The 26,173-nt window shown below is 54.1% G+C and overlaps 2 protein-coding genes across 4 annotated transcripts; one reads left to right on the top strand and one right to left on the bottom strand.

The window, feature by feature from the left end:
* Nucleotides 1-1,762: 1,762 nt before the first annotated feature.
* On the bottom strand, nt 1,763-13,096 carry SNRPD3 (small nuclear ribonucleoprotein D3 polypeptide). The gene is made up of 4 exons (XM_030836219.2): nt 12,512-13,096; nt 10,971-11,114; nt 3,758-3,950; nt 1,763-2,008 (listed from the first exon to the last, which is right to left on the bottom strand). The coding sequence occupies exons 2-4, from the start codon at nt 11,094-11,096 to the stop codon at nt 1,947-1,949; spliced, it is 381 nt and encodes a 126-aa protein (XP_030692079.1). The 5' UTR covers nt 11,097-11,114; nt 12,512-13,096; the 3' UTR covers nt 1,763-1,946.
* Nucleotides 12,676-25,638, top strand: GUCD1 (guanylyl cyclase domain containing 1). Of its 3 annotated transcripts, none has more exons than XM_030836216.3 (6): nt 12,676-12,860; nt 17,852-17,936; nt 18,787-18,952; nt 20,132-20,223; nt 22,099-22,340; nt 23,018-25,638. In XM_030836216.3, the coding sequence occupies exons 1-6, from the start codon at nt 12,755-12,757 to the stop codon at nt 23,107-23,109; spliced, it is 783 nt and encodes a 260-aa protein (XP_030692076.1). In that variant the 5' UTR covers nt 12,676-12,754; the 3' UTR covers nt 23,110-25,638. The 3 variants fall into 3 exon arrangements, with proteins under 3 accessions (XP_030692076.1, XP_030692078.1, XP_030692077.1); XM_030836218.2 differs by lacking the exon at nt 12,676-12,860 and adding an exon at nt 13,157-13,553 and having other exon boundaries at nt 22,228-22,340; XM_030836217.3 differs by lacking the exon at nt 12,676-12,860 and adding an exon at nt 13,162-13,553.
* Nucleotides 25,639-26,173: the final 535 nt, after the last annotated feature.

Raw genomic sequence — 26,173 nt, forward strand, 5'->3', positions numbered from 1 at the left:
AAGGGAACCCTCTTGCACTGTTGGTGGGAATGTAAATTGATACAGCCACTATGGAGAACAGTATGGAGGTTCCTTAAAAAACTAAAAATAGGGGCTTCCCTCGTGGTGCAGTGGTTGGGAATCTGCCTGCCAACACAGGGGACATGGGTTCAAGCCCTGGTCCAGGAAGATCCCACATGCTGTGGAGCGACTAAGCCCGTGCGCCACAGCTACTGAGCCTGTGCTCTAGAGCCCGCGAGCCACAACTCCTGAAGTCTGCGTGCCTGGAGACCGTGCTCTGCAACAGGAGAAGCCACTGCAATAAGAAGCCCACACACCGTGATGAAGAGTGGCCCCCGCTCGTGGAACAATGTCCACGTCTCTTTTCCTACCCTGCAAATAGGTTCATCAGTACCATTTTTCTAGATTCCATATGTATGCGTTAATGAACGATATATTTCTTTTCTCTTTCTTCAATCTGTATGACAGACTCTAGGTTCATCCACATCACTATAAATGACCCAGTTTCGTTCCTTTTTATGGCTAATACTCCGTTGTATATATGTACCACATCTTCTTTATCCATTCATCTGCTGATGGACATTTAGGTTGCTTCCATGTCATGGCTATTGTAAATAGTGCTGCAATGAACTTTGGGATATATGTATCTTTTTAAATTATGTTTTTCTCAGGGTGTATGCCCAGCAGTGGGATTGCTAGATCATTTTTAGTTTTCTGGGTTTTTTAAAATTTTAATTAATTTATTTTTGGCTGCGTTGGGTCTTTGTTGCTGCGCGCGGGCTTTCTCTAGTTGCGGCGAGCGGGGGCTACTCTTCGTTGCGGTGCACGGGCTCCTCATCGCGGTGGCTTCTCTTATTGTGGAGCACGGGCTCTAGAGCACAGGCTCAGTAGTTGTGGCACACGGGCTTAGTTGCTCCGTGGCATGTGGGATCTTCCCGGACCAGGGCTCGAACCCGCGTCCCCTGCATTGACAGGCGGGTTCTTAACCACTGCGCCACCAGGGAAGCCCCCTCCCCATTATTTTTAAAGTCCTGACACATCAGGATCATTTTTTAAAATTAATTAATTAATTTGGTTTTGGTTGTGTTGGGTCTTCATTGCTGTGCGCAGGCTTTCTTTAGTTGCGGCAAGCGGGGGCTTCTCTTCTTTGCGGTGCACAGGCTTCTAATTGTGGCAGCTTCTCTTGTTGAAGAGCACGGGCTCTAGCCGCGCAGACTTCAGTAGTTGTGGCACACAGACTCTAGAGCGCAGGTTCAGTAGTTGTGGCACGGGCTTAGTTGCTCCGCGGCATGTGGGATCTTTCTGGACCAGGGATGGAACCCGTGTCCCCTGCGTTGGCAGGCGGATTCATAACCACTGTGCCACCCAGGGAAGCCCTGAATTACCTTTTAATATTGGATTACTTTTGCTAAATGCTGAGTCACTGGGGTTTCCAGGCTACAAGGTCACAGTATTAGGTTTTTTTCACAGACCATGACCACGTGTGTTGTGTTGTTCAAGCTGAGCTGATGGTGCGCCCACAAAGGCTGCCTGAACAAAGTGCTGCATGAATGTCCGTGCCGACAAACGAGGCAATCTGTGCACCCTCGGAGTTGTTCCAAGGGCTTAACCAGCAACTGGCCTGGAACAGCAGCTTATGCTCTTATCAGTAACTATGCTACTTCAAACTGGAAAAAAGCAGGACATCTCCCAGGGTGTGAAAGTTTAACCTGCTGCCAAAGCAAACACACACACACACACACACACAAAAAAAACTACAAAATGAACACACAGTCCTTATATTCTCAAAAAGAGAAAAACCCACCACAATTATTTAGTTTAACATTTACCCAGATCTAAAGAAAAAGATGTCAAAAGATAACCTAGGACATATACATACGCACGCACCCCCTGACCCAGATAACCTAAAAGAAAAAAATAAGGGCAAAGTTCTGTCCAAGAGAAATTTATCTTCGTTTCTGGAAGATGTTGCCACGTCCCATTCCACGTCCTCTCCCTCTTGCGGCCACTACAAGGTGGGGAAGAGAAAGGACAAGGCCAGGTCAGTAAGGACTCATATCACAGAGCAGCCAGAGCCCTAGGACATGGCCCAGGAAGGGGACTGAAAGGCCACCCCGTCCAGCACCACGCTCACCCCGTCACATTTCACGGGGTAAACAGAGACCCTGGGAGGGGCAGGTGCCTGGCATCAGAGCTGGAGAGCCCTGGACTCCTGCCTTCCAGCCCAGCACTGTTCCCCACCAGAGGCAAGGCCTTGTGGCAAAGGTGGTTTGGGGACCCAGTATGGGAACCATAGAAAAGGTGACTTCTCAGAGCTGGCCCAGGGTGAGCTAATAAAACATGACAGATGCATTTAATTCACACTTAAAATTCTGAAACAAACAGATGTTAAATGTTAATATCTATTAAATCTGGGTGAGGGGTTTTATTATTCTTCGAGCTATTCTGCAGGTGTGAAATATTTTGGAATGGGGCGAAAAACCAAAACCACTCCCCACATAAAGATTGCTGTTCTCTGTGACCCAAAGGTTCTAGGAGACCAGTGGCTTTGAAGAACAGGTGACAATATCCTGATGGCTACTAACTGGAGCCTCACCCCTCTCCTCTTACAGAGCCTGGGGCTGGCACAGGCACAGTGGCTCAGGCAGAGGTCAGCGGGCTGAGGCAGACTCACTGCCAAGTGCCTTCTAGTGCACGGCCACTGGGCTCCTCCCTTTGCTAGAGAAGATGGTATTGTTACACAGTGACAACGAGGGCAGCTCTCCTTGAGGAAGCAGAGAGAACAGCAGCTGTAGCACAAAGCTGGAACTTCTGAAAATAGTTCCTTCTCCAGGACAAAGGTCCAGAGCTTTGGTCCCATCTCCCCACAACTATCTCTCTTCCAGGAAGGGCAAGGAGATTCTCTGATCAGTTTTTCTGGAGGGCATTTTAAAGGGTTACTCTACTGAGTCTTTAAACTCAACATATGTACTGCAGCTAAAGATACTGACAGAGACGCTGGTGACTTTCCTGCACTGTAAAGCCTTTTACCAATAAATACTAAGACAGTTCCTAGCGACTGCATTTGCTTTCTTAGCTAATCAACATGGCAGAACTTTTCAGGACCCACATACAAAACTCTGGTTGGGCTAACCAAGAAAAGAGGTCAGACCAAGTCACCGGGAAAAGGCTAGTCCCACTTTTGGAAAGTGGTAAAGAAAGGACTTATTTTCAAATGTAAGAAGTTTTGAAAATGAAGTCAGCCCCCTTTAATGGGTAAAGATGGCTCAAAACTGCTTACTTATCTGAAAGTGGATCCCCCCCCCCATTTCCCTTATTTATATTGCGTATCAGGAGACATTCCCAGCCTCAAGAGGAACTATTATCCCATTGCTTTAGGAGTCAGCTAATCAACACCACAGTGCCTCTAGTCAGCAAACTAGGCCAGGGCAAGCTTCCCCCAGACACCCCAGAATTTCTGAAAACAAAGGGCCTCCTAGAGAGTCATTATAGGAGACTTATCTACTCTTTCATTTAAGTCCCCATCTTCTTTCTAAGGAGCCACTTTGGAGTTTGCATAGCTCCTGTGAATGGGATCAGGTGAGGCAGACAGAGAAGGCAGGGCACTTGGATCCCCCAAGACTGCAGGGAAAAGGGGTGGCAGTGGGTACGGAGTGGCTCAGGTCAGGTCCACCCCCATGCCCCAACAACAACAGGGCATTTCTAAAAGGTACACGACACACCCACATGTCACAACCAGTGCACGAGGAGCACCTACCTTGGGCCTTCAGAATAGCAGCCTTTCCCCGACCGGCCCCCGAGCCTTGGTTTTTATTTTTCATGCTCTTTAACATGGGTGCGTTTTTCAGCATGTCAGGCAAAATCAGAAAGCGGATCTTGCTGCCACGGATGTACACCTGCTCCAGCTGTGCCACTCGGCCATCTCTGTATGTGACTGTGATGTTGGACATCTGGAAGGGAACCACCGGCTCATGAGTAAAGGCCAACAGCACCAGTGGAGAGCAGGGTACGTGAAGACAAGCCTTGGCAAAGAGGGGAGTCCAGAAATGCAGAAACTCACATCACTAAGTAAAGCTGGGGGAACTCCAGAGGGCCTATTGTGTGCGCCAGGGACTGTGCTCAGCACTTCACAGAGATGGTCCTAACAGTATGAGATTTCCCCCACACACACCTTTTTTTTTTTTTTTTGTGGTACGCGGGCCTCTCACTGTTGTGGCCTCTCCCGTTGCAGAGCACAGGCTCCAGACGCGCAGGCTCAGCGGCCATGGCTCACAGGCCCAGCTGCTCCGCGGCATGTGGGATCTTCCCGGACCGGGGCATGAACCCGTGTCCCCTGAATCGGCAGGCGGACTCTCAACCACTGCACCATCAGGGAAGCCCGAGATTTCCCATTTTTAAAGATAAAAAAACTAAGGCACTTGTCCAAGGTCCAACAGCCAGAAGGCAGGGGCTCCTGATTCAAATGCCTGGACTGGCCCCCAGAGCCCCAACTCTGCCATCCTCGCTCTCCCACCAGCACGTGATAAACTAACTGAAATGGCTTAGAATTGCTTGTCCAAACCCTGTGTCCCCTCCCGTATCTGCCCAGCACATGGACTGCAAAGGCGCCATGAGGGTTACGAGTGTGCACCAGATGCGGTCCCTGACCTCCCAGGGGACACACTCGAGTAAGTGAGACAGAGCCCCTCTGGCTTGGGTGACAGGGACTGAGAAGTGGGGGTGGCAGTGCCTGCACGAATGGCTCAGAATACAGGACAGGTGTGAGGCGAGAGTTCACACAAAGACCAGACAGGACATGGAGCAGAGGAACTGGGACTGAGGGCAGGGTCGTCACCTCAGAGACTATGGGGCCATGCAAGTTTGTGGATAGAGGCAGGGCAGACAGGGCTAGGGCGGCACTTCGGACAGATGAATGCGTCAACCATGGGATGGGGGGTGGGGGATGAAGGGGGGCTTAGAGGAGAATCCAGCCAGGATACTGGCCGGGCGTGGGAACGTGACACAAACCTGCCAGTGCCAATCTCAACAGGCACCACGTTTATCAGATAAAGCAGCTTATTTTACCAGCCTTCTGGATGGAAAAGGACTACAATTTATTCAGAATGGGTCAAGCCTACATGGGAGAGAGGTGTGCTGGCTCCCCAATTTCTGCTGCTTGTTGTCACCTCAGCCTGACTTGCTCTTTTCTTCAAGTGTTAACTGGCCCCCGTGGCCTCTGCATGAGCGCCCAGCGGCAGAAAGATCAAACACGCTCTAAGGCTGCCCTGCAGCTGCCAAGCCGCCTCCCCTCCAGCACATCCTGGTACATCTCACTCCCTCCTCTGTCACTGCCTCCCCAACCCTCTCTGAGAATCCCTGACAGAGGCTGTTACGGAAGACCAACAACACTTACACTGAGTGCTTTCACAAACGGCACGTGTCCACCTGGGCTGAAGCAAGAAAGAGCCCAGCATCCCTAGTCCTATTACAGCCTAGGAACCAGGCGGGCCGCTGCCTCGCGCTCTCTCCACGGCACCAGCAGAGAAATGGCCGTGCCGTGTATCCCTCCGCCGGGTACACAGCTTGTCAACAAGCCCGAGCTGCGCTCGCATCATGAGCTAAAGGCAGCAACTTGTGTGAACTCGGTTTAAATGAAAGTCAGGCAGGAACACCCCGTCCATTCAACTCTCCCAAACAGCCACAATGAAACACAGATGGCATAAGCCAGGTGCCCAACTGCAATGACACTTTGGAGAGAGAAGATCTTAGTACAGACCGTCTCTGTACTCATTACCCACATGTCTGGGGCCGGGGTGGAGAGTGCTGGGTGGCCAAGGATAGTCGGTCACAGCATCCCAGCTGCGGGGCACATGGCGAGCAGCCAGCAGATGTTCACCCCCTCCCTGTCCCACCATCCTCATTTTCCTGTCTGGAACCTGACAGTCAGAACTGAGGGCTTGATGCTTTCAGAGGCAATGGGATCCAACAGGTTTACTCGAGGCCTCATTTTAGAGACTGTCGCCAAGTTCACAGACTTGGGAGTCAGACACTTGGGTTTAGATTGGCTCCTTCCATGCTTGGTCACCCTGGGCATCTGGAAGCTTGTCCTCAGAGAGGTCCTGTAATGATTCAAGGACCTATTGTATGTAAAACCCCAGCATAGTACCTGGCACAGAATGTGCATGCAATGAACAGAACCTTCTGGCACTATTAAGCACAGCCATTTGGAGACAGGTCCTAGTTTGACAAGTTAAACTAAGACTTCAAAATACTTAACAGCACCCAGTAGAATTTAGAGTTTGGTTTCTAAATTCTACTCCCAACCTAAAAGAAAGCAAGGCTCCTGAAGAAATGGCTGATTCCAGAGCTGGGTTAGGGAAGGTAAAAGATGAGCCTGTAACAAGCATCTTATACCAGAAGGTAGGGATGTGCTCCCCCAAAATGACCAGGACACACCAAAGGACACAGGAGTGAGCCTGAGAGGCTCCTACTGGTCAAATCTGGGATAACTGGAACATCAAAATAAACATTGACAGCAATGGATTGTAACACCCTTAACAAAACATATTGACAGTATGAGCCTATATTGATAGTAAATGAATGGATAAATGGGGGGTAAGGGAATGCACTTCCATACAGCAGACCCAATAAATACAGAAAGAATGATGGAGGAAAAACAAAAATTATCCTTTGCAACCGTAATAGTAAAAAGATTCAAGCAAGAATCTTCACGGGAAGCTAAATGGGGCTGAGGAATGGGACAATAATGAGGAACAGAATGCTCACAAGGTATTTACTTAAAGAACCTCCCCACAAAATTCTCATTAGTTACAAAAGGAAAAGGAACATACAGTGGAGAGACCACATAACACCTTAACCAAAAGATCAAGGTTAACATTGCAAACAAGGGGCAAACAGGTGTTTAGGCCTGACTGACCCTCTGAGGAGACAAAAATCACACAATAACAGCCCATAAAAGCATAACCCAAATCTAATTAGGAAGAAGCATCAGAGAAACCCCAATCAAGGGACATTCTAACAAAATAACTGGCCTCTAGTCTTCAGAATCATCAATGGTGTGAAAAACAAACTTGGAGGAACCGTCCCAGACTAAAGAAGCATCAAATGAGTTGACACTAAACCCAGGAGGCAGAGAGGACTACACGGCCATAAAGGACACACTGTGCACCTGTAGAAACTGGATACACTGCAGGTTAAAGTACTGACTCAATCTTGGAGTTCTTGAATAACTGTACTATGGATACAGTAAGAGGAAATATACACAGATATACACAACATATTATGCAATAAAGGAGTATGATGACTGCAATCCACTCTCAAATAGCTCAGAAGAAACATCTAGGTAGATTTTTCCACAGACCATTATGCCACAGCCAAGAAAACAGTTCAAATAGTCCTGTCACTGACAGGGTGATCATGCCAAAGCCCCCAAAGCATCATTTCTGCAGAATCTATTAACTATCACTTTTCCCCCACCAAAACGTCTAGGAATTACGTCACTTTAAAGATAATGAAATTTTGGATTTGGCCCTTACTCTCTTTTTAAAAAATAACATTTACTGTGCTTTATGATCACAAGCTTAACACATGATTGTCATTTTAAGGTAAGAAAAATATTTTTTTTAATTTAATCACATATAATTTCCCACGAAAAAACAACTATTCACTTTGGTCTTCCTCAAAAACCTTTTTTTGTTTTAAATTTTATTTACTTATTTTTTTGGCTGCATTGGGTCTTCGTTGCTGCGTGCGGGCTTTCTCTAGTTGCGGTGAGAGGGGGCTACTCTTCGTTGCGGTGCATGGGCTTCTCATTGCGGTGGCTTCTCTTGTTACGGGCTCTAGGCACACGGGCTCAGTAGTTGTGGCTCGCAGGCTCTAGAGCACAGGCTCAGTAGTTGTGGCACATGGGCTTAGTTGTTCTGGGGCATATGGGATCTTCCTGGACCAGGGCTCGAACCCGTGTCCCCTGCATTGGCAGGCAGATTCCTAACCACTGCGCCACCAGGGAAGTCCCCCACACCATTTTTATAATAGAAAATGTTATTAAAACCCAACATCAAATGGCAAACACTGAACTCCAGCTGCCCTCTAGCAAAGAACAAGCAGAGAGAGAGCCAAGAGGACACTCTCATCCCCAAAGGGCACACTTACTGGGACTAGGAAGAAAGGAGAACAGCAGGCACCATCGGCCTCCCAGCCCGGGGACATGTGAGTCAACTGTGCTGGGTGCTCATCACAGTGGGCTCAGCTCCGCCATAGCCTGCTGGGGTCTATCCAACGCGCCAGGTTTCGCTATACCCCGTGAGGCCTCGAATCTTGGCATGGGCAGGGTAACAGGCTGAATTGTACCCACCCCCCAAATTCATATATTGAAGTCTTAGCGCCCACCAACATGACTGTATTTCAAGACTGGATCCTTACAGAGGTAACTGGGCCCTAGTCCAATATGACTTATGTCCTTATAAGAAGAGATTATGATACGGACACACACAGAGGGAAGACCACATGAAGATAAAGGAAGAACACAGCCATCTATAAGCCAAGGAGAGAGGCTTGGAATAGATCCTTCCCTCATGGCCCTCAGAAGAACGAACCTTGCAACACCTTGATCTCGAACTTCTAGCCTCCAGAACCCTAAGAATAAATTTCTGTTGTTTAAGCCACCCAGCATAGGACTCTGTTATGGCAGCCCTAGCAGATTAACACAGGTGGAAGGAGGTGGCAGGCCCCCACTGTCTGACACGCAACGGCTCATTTATCCTGCACTACAGTCCTCAGGCTGAGGTGCTATTTTTATCCCTGATTTAGAAAGGAGGGAACAGAGGGTGAGGGAGGTCCAAAGCTCACGACAAGTCACACCAGGTGGCAGCCTGCAATGATTCCAGATCCATCACAGGGTCTGTGTGCTTTACTTCACACTGGCTACCATTAGAGAGAACACCAAGGGCACCCGGTCAGACACCTTACCTTCACGTTATAGATGGGAAGTCTGAAGCTCTGCAAACTCAGGAAGCTATCCAAATAAACAGCTAAATAAACAGACGAAGATTCCCATCCTAGTCTTGCATTCTACTCACCAAACTGAAGCACCTTAAAATGGATGAGGATGCCTTCAGCCAGAGGACTGGACCTATGACAGCCATACCTCATGAAGGCAAAGGAGGCCTGGCCCCACCAGACCTGCAGAGAGGCCACCCACCCACCTCTGTGGCGTTAACACCGAGGAGAGAAACCTGCAGTCAACAGATGTCTATTTCCCCAAACACGAGGGAACCCCCAGCTGGTCAACCTGGCAGGAAGAGGATGCTCAAAGCTACAGAGAAATCACAAATAAACCAATGAACCCTGTGAAACAATGGATACTTAGGACACCTGTCCTGCAATATGACCTTGGGTAAGTCACCTCACCTCTCTGACCTTCAGTTTTCTCACCTAGAAAATATCAACAGGTACCATATGTTGACATTTACAATGTGCAAGGCGCTGAGCTAGTTGCCCCCCCCCGCCCCCCCCCCACACACACTCTCTCTCTCTCTCTCTCTCTCATCTGATCTTCAGAACAGCCCTGGGGTGGGGGTATTACCCCAGTGGCAGTCTTAGGAGTGCACTGCTCGGACTGGGATCCACCACAGCATTCACCCTGAAGCCACTCTCTTGTCAGGCTGCCAGTCAATGACTGACCACAGTGGGGGTATAGCGCCAGGCCACCTGTGCCCCATGCTAGACTCTTCCAATGAGAAACCTTCCTTTGCCTGGCTGAGACTTCCTCAGAGATACATTCCTACTCAACCCTCCTTCCTTTCCTCTCTCCTTTCCCCAGTGTCAGACCAGCACCCCAGACTGAAAGCTCTCCTGCTCCCTCTCCTTTACCCTTTATTGTTAGCTTTCCCAGTCAATCTCTTGCAGAACTAATTCTGTTCTCATTTTACAGATGAGAAAACTGAGGTGATTAACATGCCCAAGGTCAATCAGAATTCAAAGCCACATCTGATTCCAAAGTCCAAGCTCTTAAGGAGAAATTATGTTACACTTTGTAAAGCGATGCCATACAAATCCACCTGACTATTAACAAAAAGCAATGCTGTGCCACGGGAAGGGCACCACATCAAGAAGTGGCTCCAACATTTATTAACAGTGACGTTCAGTAGATGAGTCCTTTAATCTTATTCTTCCTATCTTTTTTTTTTAAGGTTTATTATTTATTTATTTTATTTATCTCTGGCTGCGTTGGTTCTTAGTTGCGGCATGCGGGATCTTTCGTTGTGGCTTTTCTCTCTCTAGTTGTGGCGCACGGGTTCCAGAGCACGTGAGCTCTGTAGTTTTCGGCACATGGGCTCTAGTTTAGACATGCAAGCTCAGTAGTTGTAGCACTCAGGCTTAGTTGCCCCATGGCACGTGGGATCTTAGTTCCCTGACCAGGGATCGAACCCACATTCCCTGCATTGTAAGGCGGATTCTTTACTACTGGACCACCAGGGAAGTCCCCTATTCTTCCTATCTTATGGATGATGAAACTATCACCAAACCTGCTTACCTCACAAGGTAGTTGCTATAAATGCAATCAAATGAGATGCCTCCCCCAAGAAAAATGGCAATAAACACAATATGTGAGCGGAAGATTCTGCTAACTGCAAAGCACTATGCAAACATATGGGGTAAATGAACAGTGGCCCCGAACCCGATGGTCCTCTTGAAGGTAGTGTCACTTTTCTTAAACAGGTCCCCAAAATATGGGAGAAAATGATTATGGGATTGGGAGACACAAAGAACAAAGTTAAATATTCCAAACTTCCGAATGGCTCTTATTTCTACTCACATCCCCAGTACCTGTAGCAGTGCCTGGCACACATTAGGCACTCGGTAAATAACTGCTGAATGAGAACTTCAAAAAGACCCCCAGCCACCATCTTTCTGTCCTCCAAGGCACAGGCTCAAGCTTCCCCCACAGCCTCAAGTGCAAAGCAGGGTACCTGGCAGTTCATGTTGTCCTCCGCTTCAATGAGCTTCCCTCGATACACCTCACCAGTGTTCGTCTCACATGTCACGATGTGACCCTCAGCCTCATGCAGGACTTTAATCGGCACGCCAATAGACATCTCGGCAGGAAGAGAGTTCTACAGTGAGAGAGACAACAGTTAGTTCACCTTTCAGAGCCCAAGAAGGCATGTGGCAAACACCACGCCCTCAAGGCCTGAAACTACACAAAACTTAGACAAGATGCCAAAGGTGCGTTTGTTATTATTATTATTATTTTTTACAGAAAAAAGTAGCTTAATTCCTAGCTTGAAGGACCCATCTGGCAAACACATGCAAGATGTGGGTGGGGAGGAACAGTGGAGCTAAAGGGAAAGCTAATGGGAATGAAAAGTTCCTCCCATCTCCCTCCCACTGTAGATCGCTTACTTTTCATCAAATAACTATGTGTTCCCCAATACTGTGTGTTGGAGAAGAGAAGGTTGAAATGCATGTATATTTGTCAACCCTCAGTTGTAGGTAACATCTCTTGGAGAACCTATGACGCAGACCTGAGCTGTCCAAGGCAGTAGCCACTGTCTGCATGCAGCTACTGAAATTAAACTCAATTAAAGTGAAATAAAATTAAAATAGTAAATTCAGTCCCTCAGTCACATCAGCCACGTTTCAAGAGCCCAATGCAGTGGGCACTAAGCAGTGCAGATACAGACCAAAAGATCCAGGCAAATCGAGAAGAGGCAGTGCATTTAATTCAACCCATTAACTGCTCTCTGACCCTCCACTTACTTCACCATCAAGGCTAAAGAGAAAATAGCAAAGTGTTCACAAAGTGACAATGTGCTACAAGCAGGAAATGCTTATCTTGGAGGAAAAACATAATCAGGGCAAGAGCCCGACTTGACCTAATTGAAAGGGAAAAGCAGTGGACTTTTTCCGTTCCAAGATGGGCACATCTTGTGTGGTCAAGAGAGGAAAAGGAACAGGAGAGGTTGGGAAAGACAGGCTCCCCTGGTGCGGAGCCTTAGGAGTGTGGATTTTATGCTGAACGCAGTGGGGGAACCACGGCAGTATAGGAATTATCCGATGGAAAGGCATCCGCACTTACAAAATGAATCGAACACGATTTAGAAGCAGGGAAACTTGATAAAAACTTGTGTAACAGTGTAGAAAGCATGAAGGGACCAGTGTCTGAAAGGGGGATGGAGGCTGAGATGCAAAGGGCTTTGAAAAGGATCACCCAGGTAGGATTTGGGGGAAGGAGGCAATCAGTCAGAAATGATCTCAAGACCATTACCTGAATGATTCAAAAAACACCGGCCTGGAGAGGTATAGAAACTGAAGAGCATGTACTTTGGGGAAAAGCTAACGAACTCACTCCCAGGCGCTAGTGAGGCGACGCTCATGTTTCGATGGCCAGGCTTCCCGCTCTTCTCCCTCCCCGAGCCCCGCAAAGCTTCCCGGCAGCGCGTCCTCCTCCAGTCCCCGGCTCCTCGCGGGTACCTCGGCCTACCCTCGCCCGCCCCCGGCCTCTCCTCACCGGTTCCGGTCTCCTCTTCCTTTCTGGTGCGGAGGTGACTCTTGCGACTGCGAAGGCGTTAAGCGAGTGAATGGCGGGTCCCGCGCTCCCAGAATACCACGCGTTCCCAAAATGCCTCGCGCAGGGCCCGCCCCCTTCCTTTTCCTAGTGGCGGGCGCGGTCTCGCCTCTGCTTTCTCCTCACCCTGCCGGCTGGGAAACTTGGGCTCTGGTATAATAGTTCCGGGCCCGGAAGAGAGGGCTGATGACCGGACCCAGGTGCCGCCGGAAACATCGACCCTCGGGCCGGCAAGGGCAGAAGGGGGTCGCGTTTCCAAGCACCCCACACCAGCGACGGGCTGGACGGCAAGGTGGGCATCGGGGGCGAGAGGCGGTGGGGCCGAGGGTCAAGACCTGCCCTCACAATCTAACCTTGAGAACCCGGCAGCGCCAGGTGAGGGGCGCCCTGAGCGAGGCGAGTATCCCACCATACGGATAGGGAAACACGGACGGAGCGGAGCGGGGGCGGCCTGTGACAGTCCCTCCAGGGGGTTGGAGTGGGGCTTGCTCTCCCGGAGCCCCGCGCTCTGCCTCGGCCCGAGGCTGGCGGAGGAGCTGGCCGGGCAGAGGCGGAGCTTGCTTGGGGAAGAGCCTCTGGGGAGCCCGCGTTCGCCCGGGCCTGGGCGGAGCTTCCGGGGAGCCGGGCGGGGAAGGGGTGCGAGGCCCGGGAGGCCAGGGGCGGGGCTCCCGGGAGCCGGGACCGCTAGCGACCGGACGAGCTGAGATCCCGAGCCCTGGGGCCTGGAGGCGTAGGAGTCGGGGCGGGGCGGGCCGCGGCCTGGAAGGGCCAGGGCGGGGCTTGGGGCGGCCCAGCCGCTGCCTCCCCTTCACCCCAGCGCGCCGGTGCTGGCGGTGGCTGCCCAGGAACCCGGCGCGCACGGGTCCCGCTCCAGCCCCAGTCAAAGCCGAAGCTGCAGCCGGCTCCGGGCCGGGGCCATGGGAGCCCCCCGCCGCCCGCGTCATGAGGACGGAGGCGGAGGCAGCGGGGCCGCCGCTCGAACCCGGTCAGTGCTCCTCGAGGGCTCAGCTCTCACTCCGGGGAACAGGGGGGGACCCCGCCCTAGCGCGGGGCAGGGTCCGGCCGCGCGACCTTGGGCCGACGGCCGCCGCGGCCCGGGCTGTAGAGCTTTGAGCGAAACCTGGCCAGGTGTGCACTCCGCCTTGGCCACCCCACCGCCAGCCCCGGTTAGTTTGGGTTTCCTGATACTTCCTGGGCTGGGACCCCAGGCAGCTCTGATTGCGATCATGGTGGGAGGGTCCCCGTTGAAAGTCAGGAGCGGCACCTTCCCCAGAAGCGAAAAGTCCTCCTGGGGCTTGGAAGATCCTGTCCCCTCGGGTAGTTAAGGCCTAGAAGGGCTGGGAACTGGCTGGGAGTACAGAGCAATGGGGGAGGGCCTTCCCCTGGCCTTCCAGACTCAGCGTTTTGTCTTGCTACAGTTCTTCACTCTCTAGTTCCTCTGCCCCAGGTGGCCTGAGTTCCTTGGGGGCGGAAACACAGACTGACCCGTTCAGTGCGGCGGGCCTCAATTTGCTTTTCTAAGTGGGGGAGGGGGAAAGCAGTGATTCCTGCTCTGCTTAAGGCACAGGGTTGATGAGAAAGAGAAAGGGCTGGTAAACTCTAAAGTGAAGTGCCAACACACTGGAGAGGTCAGGAGCACAGGAGACCCCAACCCTAAGGCATTAGTGGGACACTGTGATTGCAGCAAGGAGTAGGGCCCGGGGCTACCCTGGGATTTGCCTGCCTACTCCTCCAATTACCTAACTCTGTGATCTTGGATCAGACACTTGCCTTTCCTGAGCCTCTGTGGTGTAGTGACTCACGTTTACAGGGAGCTTTCTGTGGGCAGGCACTGTGCTAAGTTGTTTACATGCAGAGCCTCGTTAATGCTCATAATGACAAAGTCGGTTACCAATGTTATTTGCACTTTTGCAGATGAGCAGACTGAGGCCGAGAGGGGTTAAGTATTCAGGGCCAGTGAACTATCTTCCTTCCTTGGCAACAGCTGCCAGCTGAAGCCAGGCCAGCACCTTCCAGGCAGACCCTAGCTCTCAGGTGGGACAGTCCCTTGGCTCCAGGCATCAACATCTGGCAGCAGCTTTGGGCTTGGAAGGCCTCGCCTACTCTTATCACCCCCCACAGGAGTATCTCTGGGTCCCTCTTGGCTGACCTGCTTGTGCCAGGATTCGGGATGGCCATGTGGGGGACGTTTAGCCACATTGGGGGTGGGGTAAGGATAAAAGAGTTAGAGATCAGGGCAAGAAGAGAAGGGGCAGCAGAGTTCCCGAGGGCCCTAGAGAGCCGCCGACCCCTGCGACGTTTACAGCTTAGGCATAGGGGAGGCACAGGAAGAGTCAGAGCCTGGCCAAAGATGGCCCAGCTAGACAGTGTCAGAGCCCAGGCCACAGAGCAAGGAGGGAGCTGTGAACAGAGGGGCACAGTCTGGAAGCCTGGGGGAAAGGGGAGTATTGTGACACGTGGGCCTGGGTATCTCGAAGGATAAGGTCTTTTTGAAAAAAACTCCTTTCATTCGCGATTCAAGCATGTGTATGTGGTCTGAGGGTTGGGAGGAGGCAAATGTTGTCTGCCTGCCACTGAGGAATTCCCAGTCTGTCCAGTGGGGAAGTTACACACCACCTCCAATCCTCCATATAAAGGGCCTCAGGGAGGGAAAGAGACCAGAGCATTTGGATGGGAGACCACCTTTCGGACTAAGGGATATGCAAGAGCAAAGGCTGGGGAGTAAACAGCCCATGTAGAGAAAAACAAAAAGGCAGTTTAAAGCCACAGTGAGGGGTTCTTGAAGAGGGAGGCACCCACCACAAGGGGACAGCACACTGCATAGGCTTCTCCCTCCACTCAGCCCGTTGGGGGATTACTTTAGGATGTGAACACCTGGAGGGCAGGGCTTGGTCTCAGTTACCTGTAATGTCCCCAGAGCCTGGCACACAGTGGTGCTTAATAAGTTCGGTTTTTTTTCCAGCAAAGGTTTGATTTACTACTAAGCATCAGACATTAGGCACTGGGAATAACAGTGAACAAGATTAGCACATTCTCTGCCCTTAGGAAGCTTACAGCCTAGTGGGGAGACAGGATAGCTTTATTTTATTTTTCTTGTTTTTGTTACTTTTGCTAAGTACTGTGAAGGAAACAGGGAAATACTGTGAAGAAGAGCCCCTTCTCCCAAAGGTACAGTCAGAAAACGCCTCTCATGGGAGGAGACTTTGAGCTGGGACCTGAATGACAAAAAGGGGAAGACTTGAGTACTGAGGGTAAGAGAGTTCCAGAGCTGCACATATAAAGGTCTTGGGGTGAGGGCCAAGGTGAAGCGAGTGAGGTGGGCCCTACAGGCCTTAGTAAGAGATAAGAACGTTATTCTAAGAGCAATGGGAGACTGGAAGGGATCCCTCCAGATGCTGTGTACAGAAACAGGAGAGGGGCTGGGGGTAGAAATTGGGGCAGAGGACAGGCAGAAGTCAGGCAGGATGGAGCCCTGGGGGTTGAATCCATGGCAGTGGATGGAGGGAATATTAGAAGGCCTCTAGTCATGGCCTGGGTTCCTTTTAGAGCCAGAAGGAGGGAGCAAAGCCTGAGCCTGCCTGGTCTAAGTGTGCCACGCCCCAGCTGGATGGAGATCAGGACTCACGGCAGCGCCTGTGAAGGGCTTCGCACACATTCTTGCCCCAAGTGCCCACAGCACCCTGCGGGCTGGGGTCTGTGAGAAAGGAGCGGGCACCGAGAGGCCATGTGACTCACCCAGCTGGTGGCCTGCACTCACCCGTGCCATCCTGCCTTCCAAGGGCCCCGCAGGTGAGGCATAGGAGGAGAGAGGACAGTACAGTGCAGCGAAGGAGCAGTCACGGGTCCCTGCTTCCTGGGAATGCATGACAGCCCAGCAGGGCACAGATGAGCTCCATGCGAGCGTCTCCTCCTGTGAGCCAAAGCATGAACTCTGGCCCGGCAGAGTGCAGATTAGGGAAGGGGCACGGCCAGCCTGGCATCAGGGAAGGCCCCAAAAGTGCTGGCATCTGAGCCAGGCCTTGAGACCGGGGAGTGTTTAGACATGGGGAGTAGGAGCTTGGGACCCACTCCAGGCAAGAGGCTGCCTGGACAAGACCAGCAGGTGAAAGACCAGGACAGACTCCAGGATTCATGGGTGGCCCTCCTGGTTGGTGCACGCGGAGGAGGCCAGGGCAGCTCTGCACAGACCAGTCGTGGGTTCAGGAGAGTCCCCCGGAGACCCCTGAGGCAGGGAAACCACATGGGCTGAAAGGCCGTCCTAAATGAACAGAGTGCTCACAGCCGGAGAGAAATCCTTCCAGTTCTTTAGACTAAGCTCTGTCCAGATTCACAGGATCCCAGGGCAGGAGGGTCCTGCAGGCCGCGTGCCCGCTTGCCTGCCCCAGCCCTGCCTGGTGCTCCCTGGCTCTCCTCTCTAAGGCACACCCCCCTACTTCCCCTATCCTGGCCCCTTGTTTTTCTCCTACGCTGCTTGTTTTTGCTGTCCACCAGGGCAGGGACCTGTCTGTGTCACTCACGACCATCTCTGGTTCACATGCCAGGCACTTACTAGGCTCTTGGGAATTATTTGTTGATTGAACAACTGAATCAGACCAAAGTCCCTACTTTAGAGATGGCCAGACTCTGTCCAGCATGAGGGAGTCAGTGGCCTAGCCCACAGCCGGCCAGTGGCAGAGCCAGGGCTGGAATGCCAGAATGCCTAGGTCGGGCCCTTTCTGCTCCACCCAGAGTAGCTTTCCACATGCAGACACGTGACCGTCCCCTCCTTGTAGCCCTGGGGGCTGTGGAGTCAGGGGCCTCAGGAATTCAGACATGAATATCTGCTGAGTGCCTCCCGGCTGCCGCCCTGTCCCTGCCTCCTTGGAGCACCCACCACAGAGAGGGCTCTGGAGAGGGGCCTGTGGGGCTGGGAATGCATGGAGTGGGGGGCCAGGCACAACAGGGGTCGTCATGGAGAAGTGACGTCCGTGGACAGGAGTTAGCTGGTGAGGATGCGGGGAGGCGAGGAAGCAGAGGGTGCTGGAGCAGCAGCCATGAAGGCCTTGTCCTGGGGAGGTATGGGAGCTAGCCCACTGGAGGGTTTTGTGTAGGGCTGGCCTTCTCTGACCGGCATTTTGGGGAGATCACTGCCATGGTGAGGAGAATGGATCAGGGGGCCTTTTGTAAGGCAGTGCACTGGTCCCTGAATGGCTCCTGCAGGATCTGGGCAGCAGCTGATTATGGTGGGAGTGGCAGTGGTGGGCCCTACACCAGGGTCTGTGACCTCCGTGTGTTTCCCTGCAGGGGACTTTGTGCAGCTGCCCGTGCCCATTATCCAGCAGCTCTACCACTGGGACTGCGGCCTGGCCTGCTCCAGGATGGTGCTGCGGTGAGTGGGCAGGCCTTAGCCCTCCCAGTCCACAGCACCTGCTCTTGCGGGGTGGCACACAGGGAGAGACCTGGGGGGGATTCATCGTCCATGTGGCTCTCCTCTGTTGGGGCTTGTGGGAGGCCCAGCTTCCATCCAGGCTCCATCCCACCTGCAAAAGCAAGCAATGGTGGACCAGGCCTTCCAGGTCTGCGTCCTGAGAATGCCAGGGCTCTGGAATGGCCAGGAAGTCCCAGGTGCCCGGGCCTGGCCCACAGAGTGACCCCATGATTGAGATGTGGTGTCCTCCCCACTCTTGGCCTTGGACTCTTGGGAGACTGAGTCACTAGGGAGCTGACCGCTGAGCTGAGGCTGCGTGAATATCACAAGAACCTTGACCACTGGGGCACGGAGGGACCATAGCCATCTCCTTGTCACAGAGTTTTCAGGCAGCAGCCTAGAACGCCAGGGCAGCCTCTCCCTCACCCATTTTACCTCCTGGAATTCCAGGCAAGATAGGGTTCAAGAAAAGGATTCTGTACCTAAAACTTAGAAAACCACTGATGTGGTCCAAGCACTTAGATGGTCCTAGAGATGAAGCTGGCGAGGCCAGAGAGGATGGCAAGACTTGACCAAAGTCACAGCCAGCAAGAGAGGTCAGACGCAGAATCCAGGCCCTGGACTCCGTGGCCGGTGCAGTGCCCCCAGCAGCCTCGGGTTGTGCCTGGCAGTGTGTGGGCAGGACGTAGGAGTTCATGACAAAGGACAGAGCCTTGTGGGGGCACAGGAACTCAGACAGTGGCTGGCAGGCCCTCGGGTAGAGGGTGACCCGGACCAGCTTCCCTGACCTCAGCAGCCCATCTGCCCACAGCTACTTGGGCCAGCTGGACGACAGTGAATTCGAAAGTGCCCTGCAGGAGCTGCGACTGACCAGGAGCATCTGGACCATCGACCTGGCCTACCTGATGCGCCACTTTGGCGTGAGGCATCGCTTCTGCACCCAGACCCTGGGCGTGGACAAGGGCTACAAGAACCAGGTGAGCGCCGGCCACTGGCCTTCACCAGATGTGGTGATCAGAAGAGGGTGTGGTCCAGACCTGGACACCCAGGTGAGCACCCGGTGTTCAGAGACCAGGGAACCAAGGCAGACGTGCTAAGGGCAGAACTTGTGAGCTGTCGGACCAGATCACCTTGGGTCCAGCTGCTCAGAGGACCCCAGTGGTGAGCCGGGTCCCTCCTGACACCCCCACCACAGACACCCGCCGCCTGCCTTCGACAGCACCTGACGATGCACAGAGGAGCGTCCGGGTGACCTTCCTGTGTCCTTCCCTGTGTCCCAGCATGAGCCGGGCCAGGCCTCAGAGCACACACTGTCCTCCTCTACCATCACTCACCGATTTTCTTCCTTCTCATGGGGACAGCTGGCTCCAAGTTGGGTCATTGGTGTTCTGGAAGAAAAAACAATATACTGTCTTTCATTTCTTTTATTTTTCTTTTTAAAAAGAATGCCAGCATAGCCTTTCCCATACCCCAGTGCATTTTCCCACCCTGCACAGCTGGAGCTGGTCTCACCTGCCTCCCGCAGGGTGGATCACGGCCCATGCTCCAAACTTTGGCAGAGCAGAGTCGCTACTGGCCTCGCTGGCAAGAGGGTTGTCGCACGGTGGCCAGTGCTCGTCAACCTAACTCTCCTTTGAACCTTCTAGGCCAGGGGAAGAAGGCTGACAGATCTGGCTTGGTCAGCATGGCCGCGAGGCAGAGGAAAGGGCCTAAGAGCAGGGTATTTTCTGCCTCCACCACAGGGGCTCTGGCCCCCTTAAGACCCCTGCACCAAACAGAGATTGTTCCTTGCTAACATATACTGGCTGAGCCGAGTGGTGGCTAGATATCCAGGGGCCTCAGCCGGCCCGTTTGCTCATTTACTCCAGACTCCTGCCCATCAGGGTACAGAAGCCCGGGGCGGCTAACCTTCCTCAGGGTGCCAGCCTGAGCCTGCTGCCCACCCATCGCCTGAGCATCCTCCTCATTCTCTGTGTGGTCCTGCACTCCCGGCCAGCCGCCCTGCCCGCTTGGGACAGACACAGCCTTCCACCCAGGCATGCTGCCCGTGCTGTCCCCCTGCAGGCTGGGCTCCTCTGCTAACTCCAGAAGGTGCTGTTTACTTCATCCAAGTGGGGTGAGGGCAGTGGCCTCTCCAACTGCCCTTCTCTCTTCAGTCCTTCTACAGGAAGCACTTCGACACAGAGGAGACCCGGGTGAACCAGCTGTTCGCACAAGCGAAGGCCTGCAAGGTGCTGGTGGAGAAGTGGTGAGTCCACCCCACCCCTGCCCTTCCTTGTGCACCTGCTCACCCACAGACTTGCAGGTTGGGGGGAGGCCTCAGGAAAGGCTGGGGAGTCAGGCAGAACTGGGGTTTCCTACCCAGCTGGCCCTGGGCACTGACTGACTTGCCCCCCCTCCCCAGGCCTTAGTTTTTCCATCCATAAAATAGGGACAAGTGGGGCTACATGACCTACTATACACAAAACTCTGGCCTGGGGTAGATCCTGAGTGGGGGATGAAGGAACAGGTGAGCAAGACAGACTCCAGCCAGCCCTCGGGCTGCTCACAGAATGGTGGCATGGGACAGAACACAGGGACCCTAATAAAGGGGTGACAGCCTGGGGAGCATGCTGGCACGGTGACGGAGGGTGACAGGGACAGCCCAGGGTCACTGTCTAGGGAGGCCTGGCTGCCAGATCTCCCCACGGGCTGCTCGACCTTATGTGGATCCCGCTTCTCAATCTATACGTGGGGGCAGGACTCAGGAGACCCCACGAGCGACTTGGCCAGATGCGAACCATTTCTTTCCCTGGGCTCCCTGTAGGTAATGCGCCCAGGCCTGCTGGCTCAGACCTGGGCTGGGTCCCCCAGACCTCCCTTGGGTCTCCCATTCCCCCCAGATTTCTGTTTTCATTGTAACGTAACCTAGGCACACGAAAGCCCACTGGGAAACAGGGAAAATGTCTCCACACATCCTCGGGCCCCGTGAGCACATGTTGGAGGGAGAGGCAGCCGATGTGTGCTTAGTGGCACTTGACAGGTGCTTCCTTGTTGAGTGGAGAGCTGGGGCTGTCCCCGTCCCACAGGTGAGGAAACTGATGGGAAAAACAGTGTGAGCCACCATGGCCACCCCAACTCAGCCGTGCTGTGACTCGAACCTGGGACTTGCACCCCCCGGGTCCCATGGGGTCTGCCCTTTTCCTTCCAGCCCAGCCCCTGCTTTTCCCGGTAGCTGAAATCCCACTCTGGTACATACCGTTGGCAACTCAGCCAGCTGTTTCATTTCAAAGACCAAATGGAAAAAGGGCGTATTTCCCTGGGCCAAGGCAACAGACCAGACGGTCCTGTGACTCAGCGTGGCTGGAGTTGGGCCAGGCCATGAGGTGCTAATGTGTGCTCCTGAGGAGCTTGTAAGGATGGAGGGCCCAGAGTGGGTGAACGTCCCCCCGTGAAGATGGTGGGGCCCCAGGCACAGAGGACCCTTGCAGCCCTTCTCCCCTCTGGGTCTTACTTGGACTTGCTTCCTTCTGGGGGCATTGGAGGGGGGCTGTGCCTAAGAGTCTGGAGCAGCTGGCTGAACTGAGGGTTCCCCTCAACGTGCTGCTGACCAGTCCTTCCTGGGCAGCCCCTTCTGCCACGAGGAGCCTTAGAGAAAAAGAAAAATAACCCTTTCAGAGAAACACTTGGTTTTGAAACTGGTGAAGGCGTGCTTGACTCAGATTTTGGGAAGCAAATTAAACCAACAGTTTACATTAGTCACGCATCATTTAGGGTAAAAGACCAAGGCAGGGGGTGCTTGTACAAAAGAACTCACTAACCAGGTCAAGAGGTGGGGTGCTGCGCCAGTGGCCCTTGATGGGGGTCTGTCTGGAGCTGAACTGTCACCCTGTGAAGGGCCTGATGGGCCCAGCTTGTCCTGGGCACGCTCAGAGCCCTCCAACCCTGGTCCCATGCTTGGCCCCCATCTGAGCCTGGGCCACCGTAACAAAGCAGGACATTCCCACCTGCAAGGATCTCAGGGCAGACACGAGCCATGTCCCCAAGCTTTGTGACACAGGACAGGACGGGTCCAAGTGGGGGTCCACTTGAGAGACGGGGAATGGGCCCCAGCGGCGCCAGCTGACCCTCCTCCTGCCCACAGCACAGTGAGCGTGCAGGACATCCAGGCCCACCTGGCACAGGGCCACGTGGCCATCGTGCTGGTGAACTCAGGGGTGCTGCACTGCGACCTCTGCTCCAGCCCCGTCAAGTACTGCTGCTTTGCCCCCAGTGGCCACCGCTGCTTTTGCCGCACCCCCGACTACCAGGGCCATTTCATCGTGCTGCGCGGCTACAACCGGGCCACTGGCTGCATCTTCTACAACAACCCGGCCTATGCTGACCGTAAGTGTGGCAGGCGGCAACAGTGGGCAGGGCGGCCCCTGGCCCCCACGTCTCCTCCCATTCAACCTGGTGTGGCCAAGACCTACCTCAGTGCCTTCTCCCCAGAGCCCCTCCTCCCCCTGGACTCCCTCATCCTTGCCACCCCTCTGGCCATGCAGGAAACCAGCCACAACTTGGGGCTGTGCCAGACTCCATACCCCCGTCATCACAGGCCAGCCCTCTCTCCCTCCCACTGCGCCAGCCCCCTGCCACCTCCCGGGGCCCACCCTGCTGTCTCAGCTGCACAGGCCGCAGTTTCCATCTCCCCCAGGCCAGCCCTCCGAGGATAGCCAGCACACTTGTCAGAAAGGAAAGTCTGCCCAGCCCCGGCCCCAGCCCTGGCTCCAGAACCCCCCAGGGCTCCCATGGGCCTGGGGATGGGGAAGGACCATCCTGACTCACACAGACTTGTCCCGTGCGACCTCGCGCGTGTTTCGTCCCCTCTCTGGGCCTCACTTTCTCCATCTGCTGAACTGGGGAAAGGTCAGAGGACAAGCTCACACAGGCTGCAATAGGCAAGGAGGGCTTCCTGAGCAGGGAGGGGCAGCCAGGCACGTGGGATGTGGCTTCCCTGGGCGCTAGTCAGGCAGGTGCTCGCCTCACCCGCTGACCCTGCTCTGCCCCTCGTGCCCCAGCAGGAATGTGCAGCACCAGCATCAGTAACTTCGAGGAGGCCAGAACCAGCTACGGCACGGACGAGGACATCCTCTTTGTCTACTTGGACAGCTGACAGCAGGAGCCTGGTGTGTCCAGGCCCTTGGACCCCACCCTGCCCTGCCCCAGCTGGGCCCACTCAGGAGGCCCTGGCCCAGGTCTGGGGCTGCCAGGGCTCAGATGTGGAACTGTGGCTCCGGCTCATGTGACCAAACACCAGGGAGTTCTAGGAGGCTGAGTCCCACGTGCTTAATCCACCAGCGCTGAGCCGTCATGCCACTTACCCTGCACTCCTGCTGGTTGCTGGGTCGTCCCCAGAGCATCTGGGTGGAGCCTCCCCCAGGACCCCGAGGCTGACTCCAGCTGTGCTCAGGGGACATCCACCCCTACGGGTGCCCTTGTTGCCTGTGAGCCAGACCCAGGGCAGAGGGAGAAGCCTGAGCCCATCTCCGCACAGACCTGGTGAATGAGCCCTGAAGAGAGGTGTTGCTTGTCTGTTTGGAGACTGTGTAGCTGGCCTGGGCCCCGGGGCTGGGACTGCTCCAGCGTTGCAGGGACCTGGAAGTACTGCAGACACCCCTGGGCCTTTGGTGGATGCTGCCGCCCCCTCCCACCTCCCAGTGGGACCAGTTCCTGCAGCTGATTGCAAGGCTTCTGGCCCCTGGGGAAGGCTGGACCTCAGGCAGAAATGACTCTGAGGCCCCTGCGGCCCTCCAGGTACTCCATCTCCTTGGGGTGGAAACCTGGGCTGCAGGTGGGACCCTGGCTCCTGCTGGCCAGCAGTGCTCACAATGCCTGACCCCGAGGGCCAGGAATAGCTGCCTGGTCCCCAAAGATGCTCACACCCACGAGGCTTCCTGACTAGGCAGGCAACGGGGCTTGTGTCTGAGGGCGGGGAACCCCAAGTTTCGCAGGGTTGGTTGCTGGGGCCCTGGGCCTGCGTGGCTGATCAGTGGCTGGGTGTGGGGGGGGGTACTGTGACCCTCCACCACCCGCCCTGGTGTTCACATCAGGACCTTTTGCACAGAACTTTGGGTCTCTTCTATCTGACAGGAGGGGTGTTACCTACCCAGGATCACACAGCACGGCACCATAGCATGGACTAGAGCTGTTTTCTTTTTCTTTTTTTTTTTTGAGAGGGGGAGGGTGGTGTTTTTGAGATTTAAGTTTTCACTTTATGGGGGTGAGACTCAACCTCAAGTAAGACAATAATAGTGAGATTGTAGGTACTTTGGAACCACTGACACCTCTCTTCACAGGACAGGTAAGCCAGCCCAAGTTCTCTTTCAAAGGGGCCTCTCACCATACGGACAGAATCTGGCCCAGGAGAGTGGTGGAGCTGGGTCTTGAACCTGGCTCTGCACCTGAAAAATAAGGACAATGGATCATTCCCAAAAGGGCTGGGGACACCCATGCCTCGGGTTGCCTCTGGCTAGGGGGAAGGGATGCCCTAACAGCCACACCGCTGCAGCACCCTGCATCTCTGTCTTCCGGTGCCTGAGGCATGATGTGGGGCAGCTGCTGCCCCTCCCTCAGACTGCCGACCATGGCCATGCTCCACGTCTGCCCCCATGGAGCCATGGCTACTCTGAGGGGCAGGGGTGGGCTCTGCTGACAAGGGCTGTCAGACCACCTAACCACATTGTTTCTCAACACCAGACGGCCTTGACCAAGAGGGAGGCGTTGTTGGCTGGGCAGCCACCCTGGGTTTCAGAGACTAGTGCTGCCTGCAGACTGGCCTCGTGTCCATTGCCTTAATGCTGGGTGGCCCAAGATCCCAGGGAGCGCTGTCCCACGCCCAGGTGGCTTTGGGTTTGGGTGTGCTCAGGAGGGGTCCAGGTAACACTGGTGAGGACATATGTGTCAAGGGAAACAGGAAGTGAAGCTTTCAGGATGGCTCCCTGTGAGTGAGGCTGGCACAGAGAGCAGCCTCCACAAAGAGCGGTCACGGCACCTCTGTCCATCAGAGACACTCAATCCCTGGGCTTGGAGGAGGGCTTCTCAGGGCAAGCACAGGTTAGAGGTCACCTGTCTGGAAGATTCACAAGAGCCACCTGCCCCTGGGGTGGTGCCACCTGCCTGGGGAGGGTCATGGAGGCAGGACACAAACCTCATTGTGTCGTATTCTCGCACAAATCATGAAAATGGGGCTGGAGATAGAGCCCAGACATCAGGAACTCTGCCTACAGCACGTGGCACCACAACCCCCTGGCCACACACAGGGGGCCACGCTGGACAGTTGGCTCTGTTCACTCCAGCCACCTGGGGACAAAAGGGATCTTTTGCATTACAGAGATTTTATACATATATTTTGTTTGTAATGAGCCATTCTCAGTAAACATTATCCTCACTGCGAAATGAGTGATTCCTGTCTTCTCCCCGGGTTCTCAGCACCAGTGCATGGGAACCTGAACATTCAACCTGCCACAGCGGGTTTAGCTGGGACTGGAATAGCTTCCTGCTTCTCAGACTTGCATCCCTTCCAGTGCCTGTGGAGGCACACACAAGCGGAGCTGGAGGTGGAAGAGTCTTGGAGCTCAGCTCGACTTTGACTATGGGTCTTGGAGAGGGCCTGGATGATGCATAGCTGTGGGCAGGAGGAGGACCTGGGAGGGCGGGGGAGGAGTGGGGGGACAGTGGGGCCCACAGGAGGGCATGGGGGGTGCAGAGGGCAGGACTACAGCCTTCCCTGCACCCTGAAGCCTTATCTGCTGGCTACTGGACTCCTGGCATTTTGCTTGATAAGAATCTACAGAAAAGGACTTCCCTGGTGGCACAGTGGTTAAGAATCCGCCTGCCAATGCAGGGGAGATGGGTTCGATCCCTGGTCCAGGAGGATCCCACATACTGCGGAGCAACTAAGCCTGTGCACCACAACTACTGAGCCCGCGTGCCTAGAGCCCGTGCTCCTCAACAAGAGAAGCCACCGCAATGAGAAGCCTGTGCACCGCAACAAGGAGCAGCCCTCGCTCGCCGCAACTAGAGAAAGCCCGCGTGCAGCAACCAAGACCCAACGCAGCCATAAATAAATAAACAAATAAATATGTTAAAAAAAAATCTACAGAAAAAGGAAGTGTTTGGAAATCCTGCCTTATCTGGCATCCTCAGACCTGCCCCAGGTCCTACAGAGAGCTGATGGA

Source organism: Globicephala melas, chromosome 13, assembly GCF_963455315.2.
Source record: "Globicephala melas chromosome 13, mGloMel1.2, whole genome shotgun sequence".
Lineage (NCBI taxonomy): Eukaryota > Metazoa > Chordata > Mammalia > Artiodactyla > Delphinidae > Globicephala > Globicephala melas.

Coding starts and splice junctions, on each gene's coding strand:
- GUCD1 (XM_030836216.3), top strand. CDS start 12,755: ATGACCGGACCCAGGTGCCGCCGGAAACATCGACCCTCGGGCCGGCAA. Junction 17,937..18,786: donor TGCTCCAGGATGGTGCTGCG/GTGAGTGGGCAG, acceptor ATCTGCCCACAG/CTACTTGGGCCAGCTGGACG. Junction 22,341..23,017: donor CAACCCGGCCTATGCTGACC/GTAAGTGTGGCA, acceptor GTGCCCCAGCAG/GAATGTGCAGCACCAGCATC.
- SNRPD3 (XM_030836219.2), bottom strand. CDS start 11,096: ATGTCTATTGGCGTGCCGATTAAAGTCCTGCATGAGGCTGAGGGTCAC. Junction 3,951..10,970: donor AGGACAACATGAACTGCCAG/GTACCCTGCTTT, acceptor GTTCCCTTCCAG/ATGTCCAACATCACAGTCAC. Junction 2,009..3,757: donor TGCTATTCTGAAGGCCCAAG/GTAGGTGCTCCT, acceptor CCCACCTTGTAG/TGGCCGCAAGAGGGAGAGGA.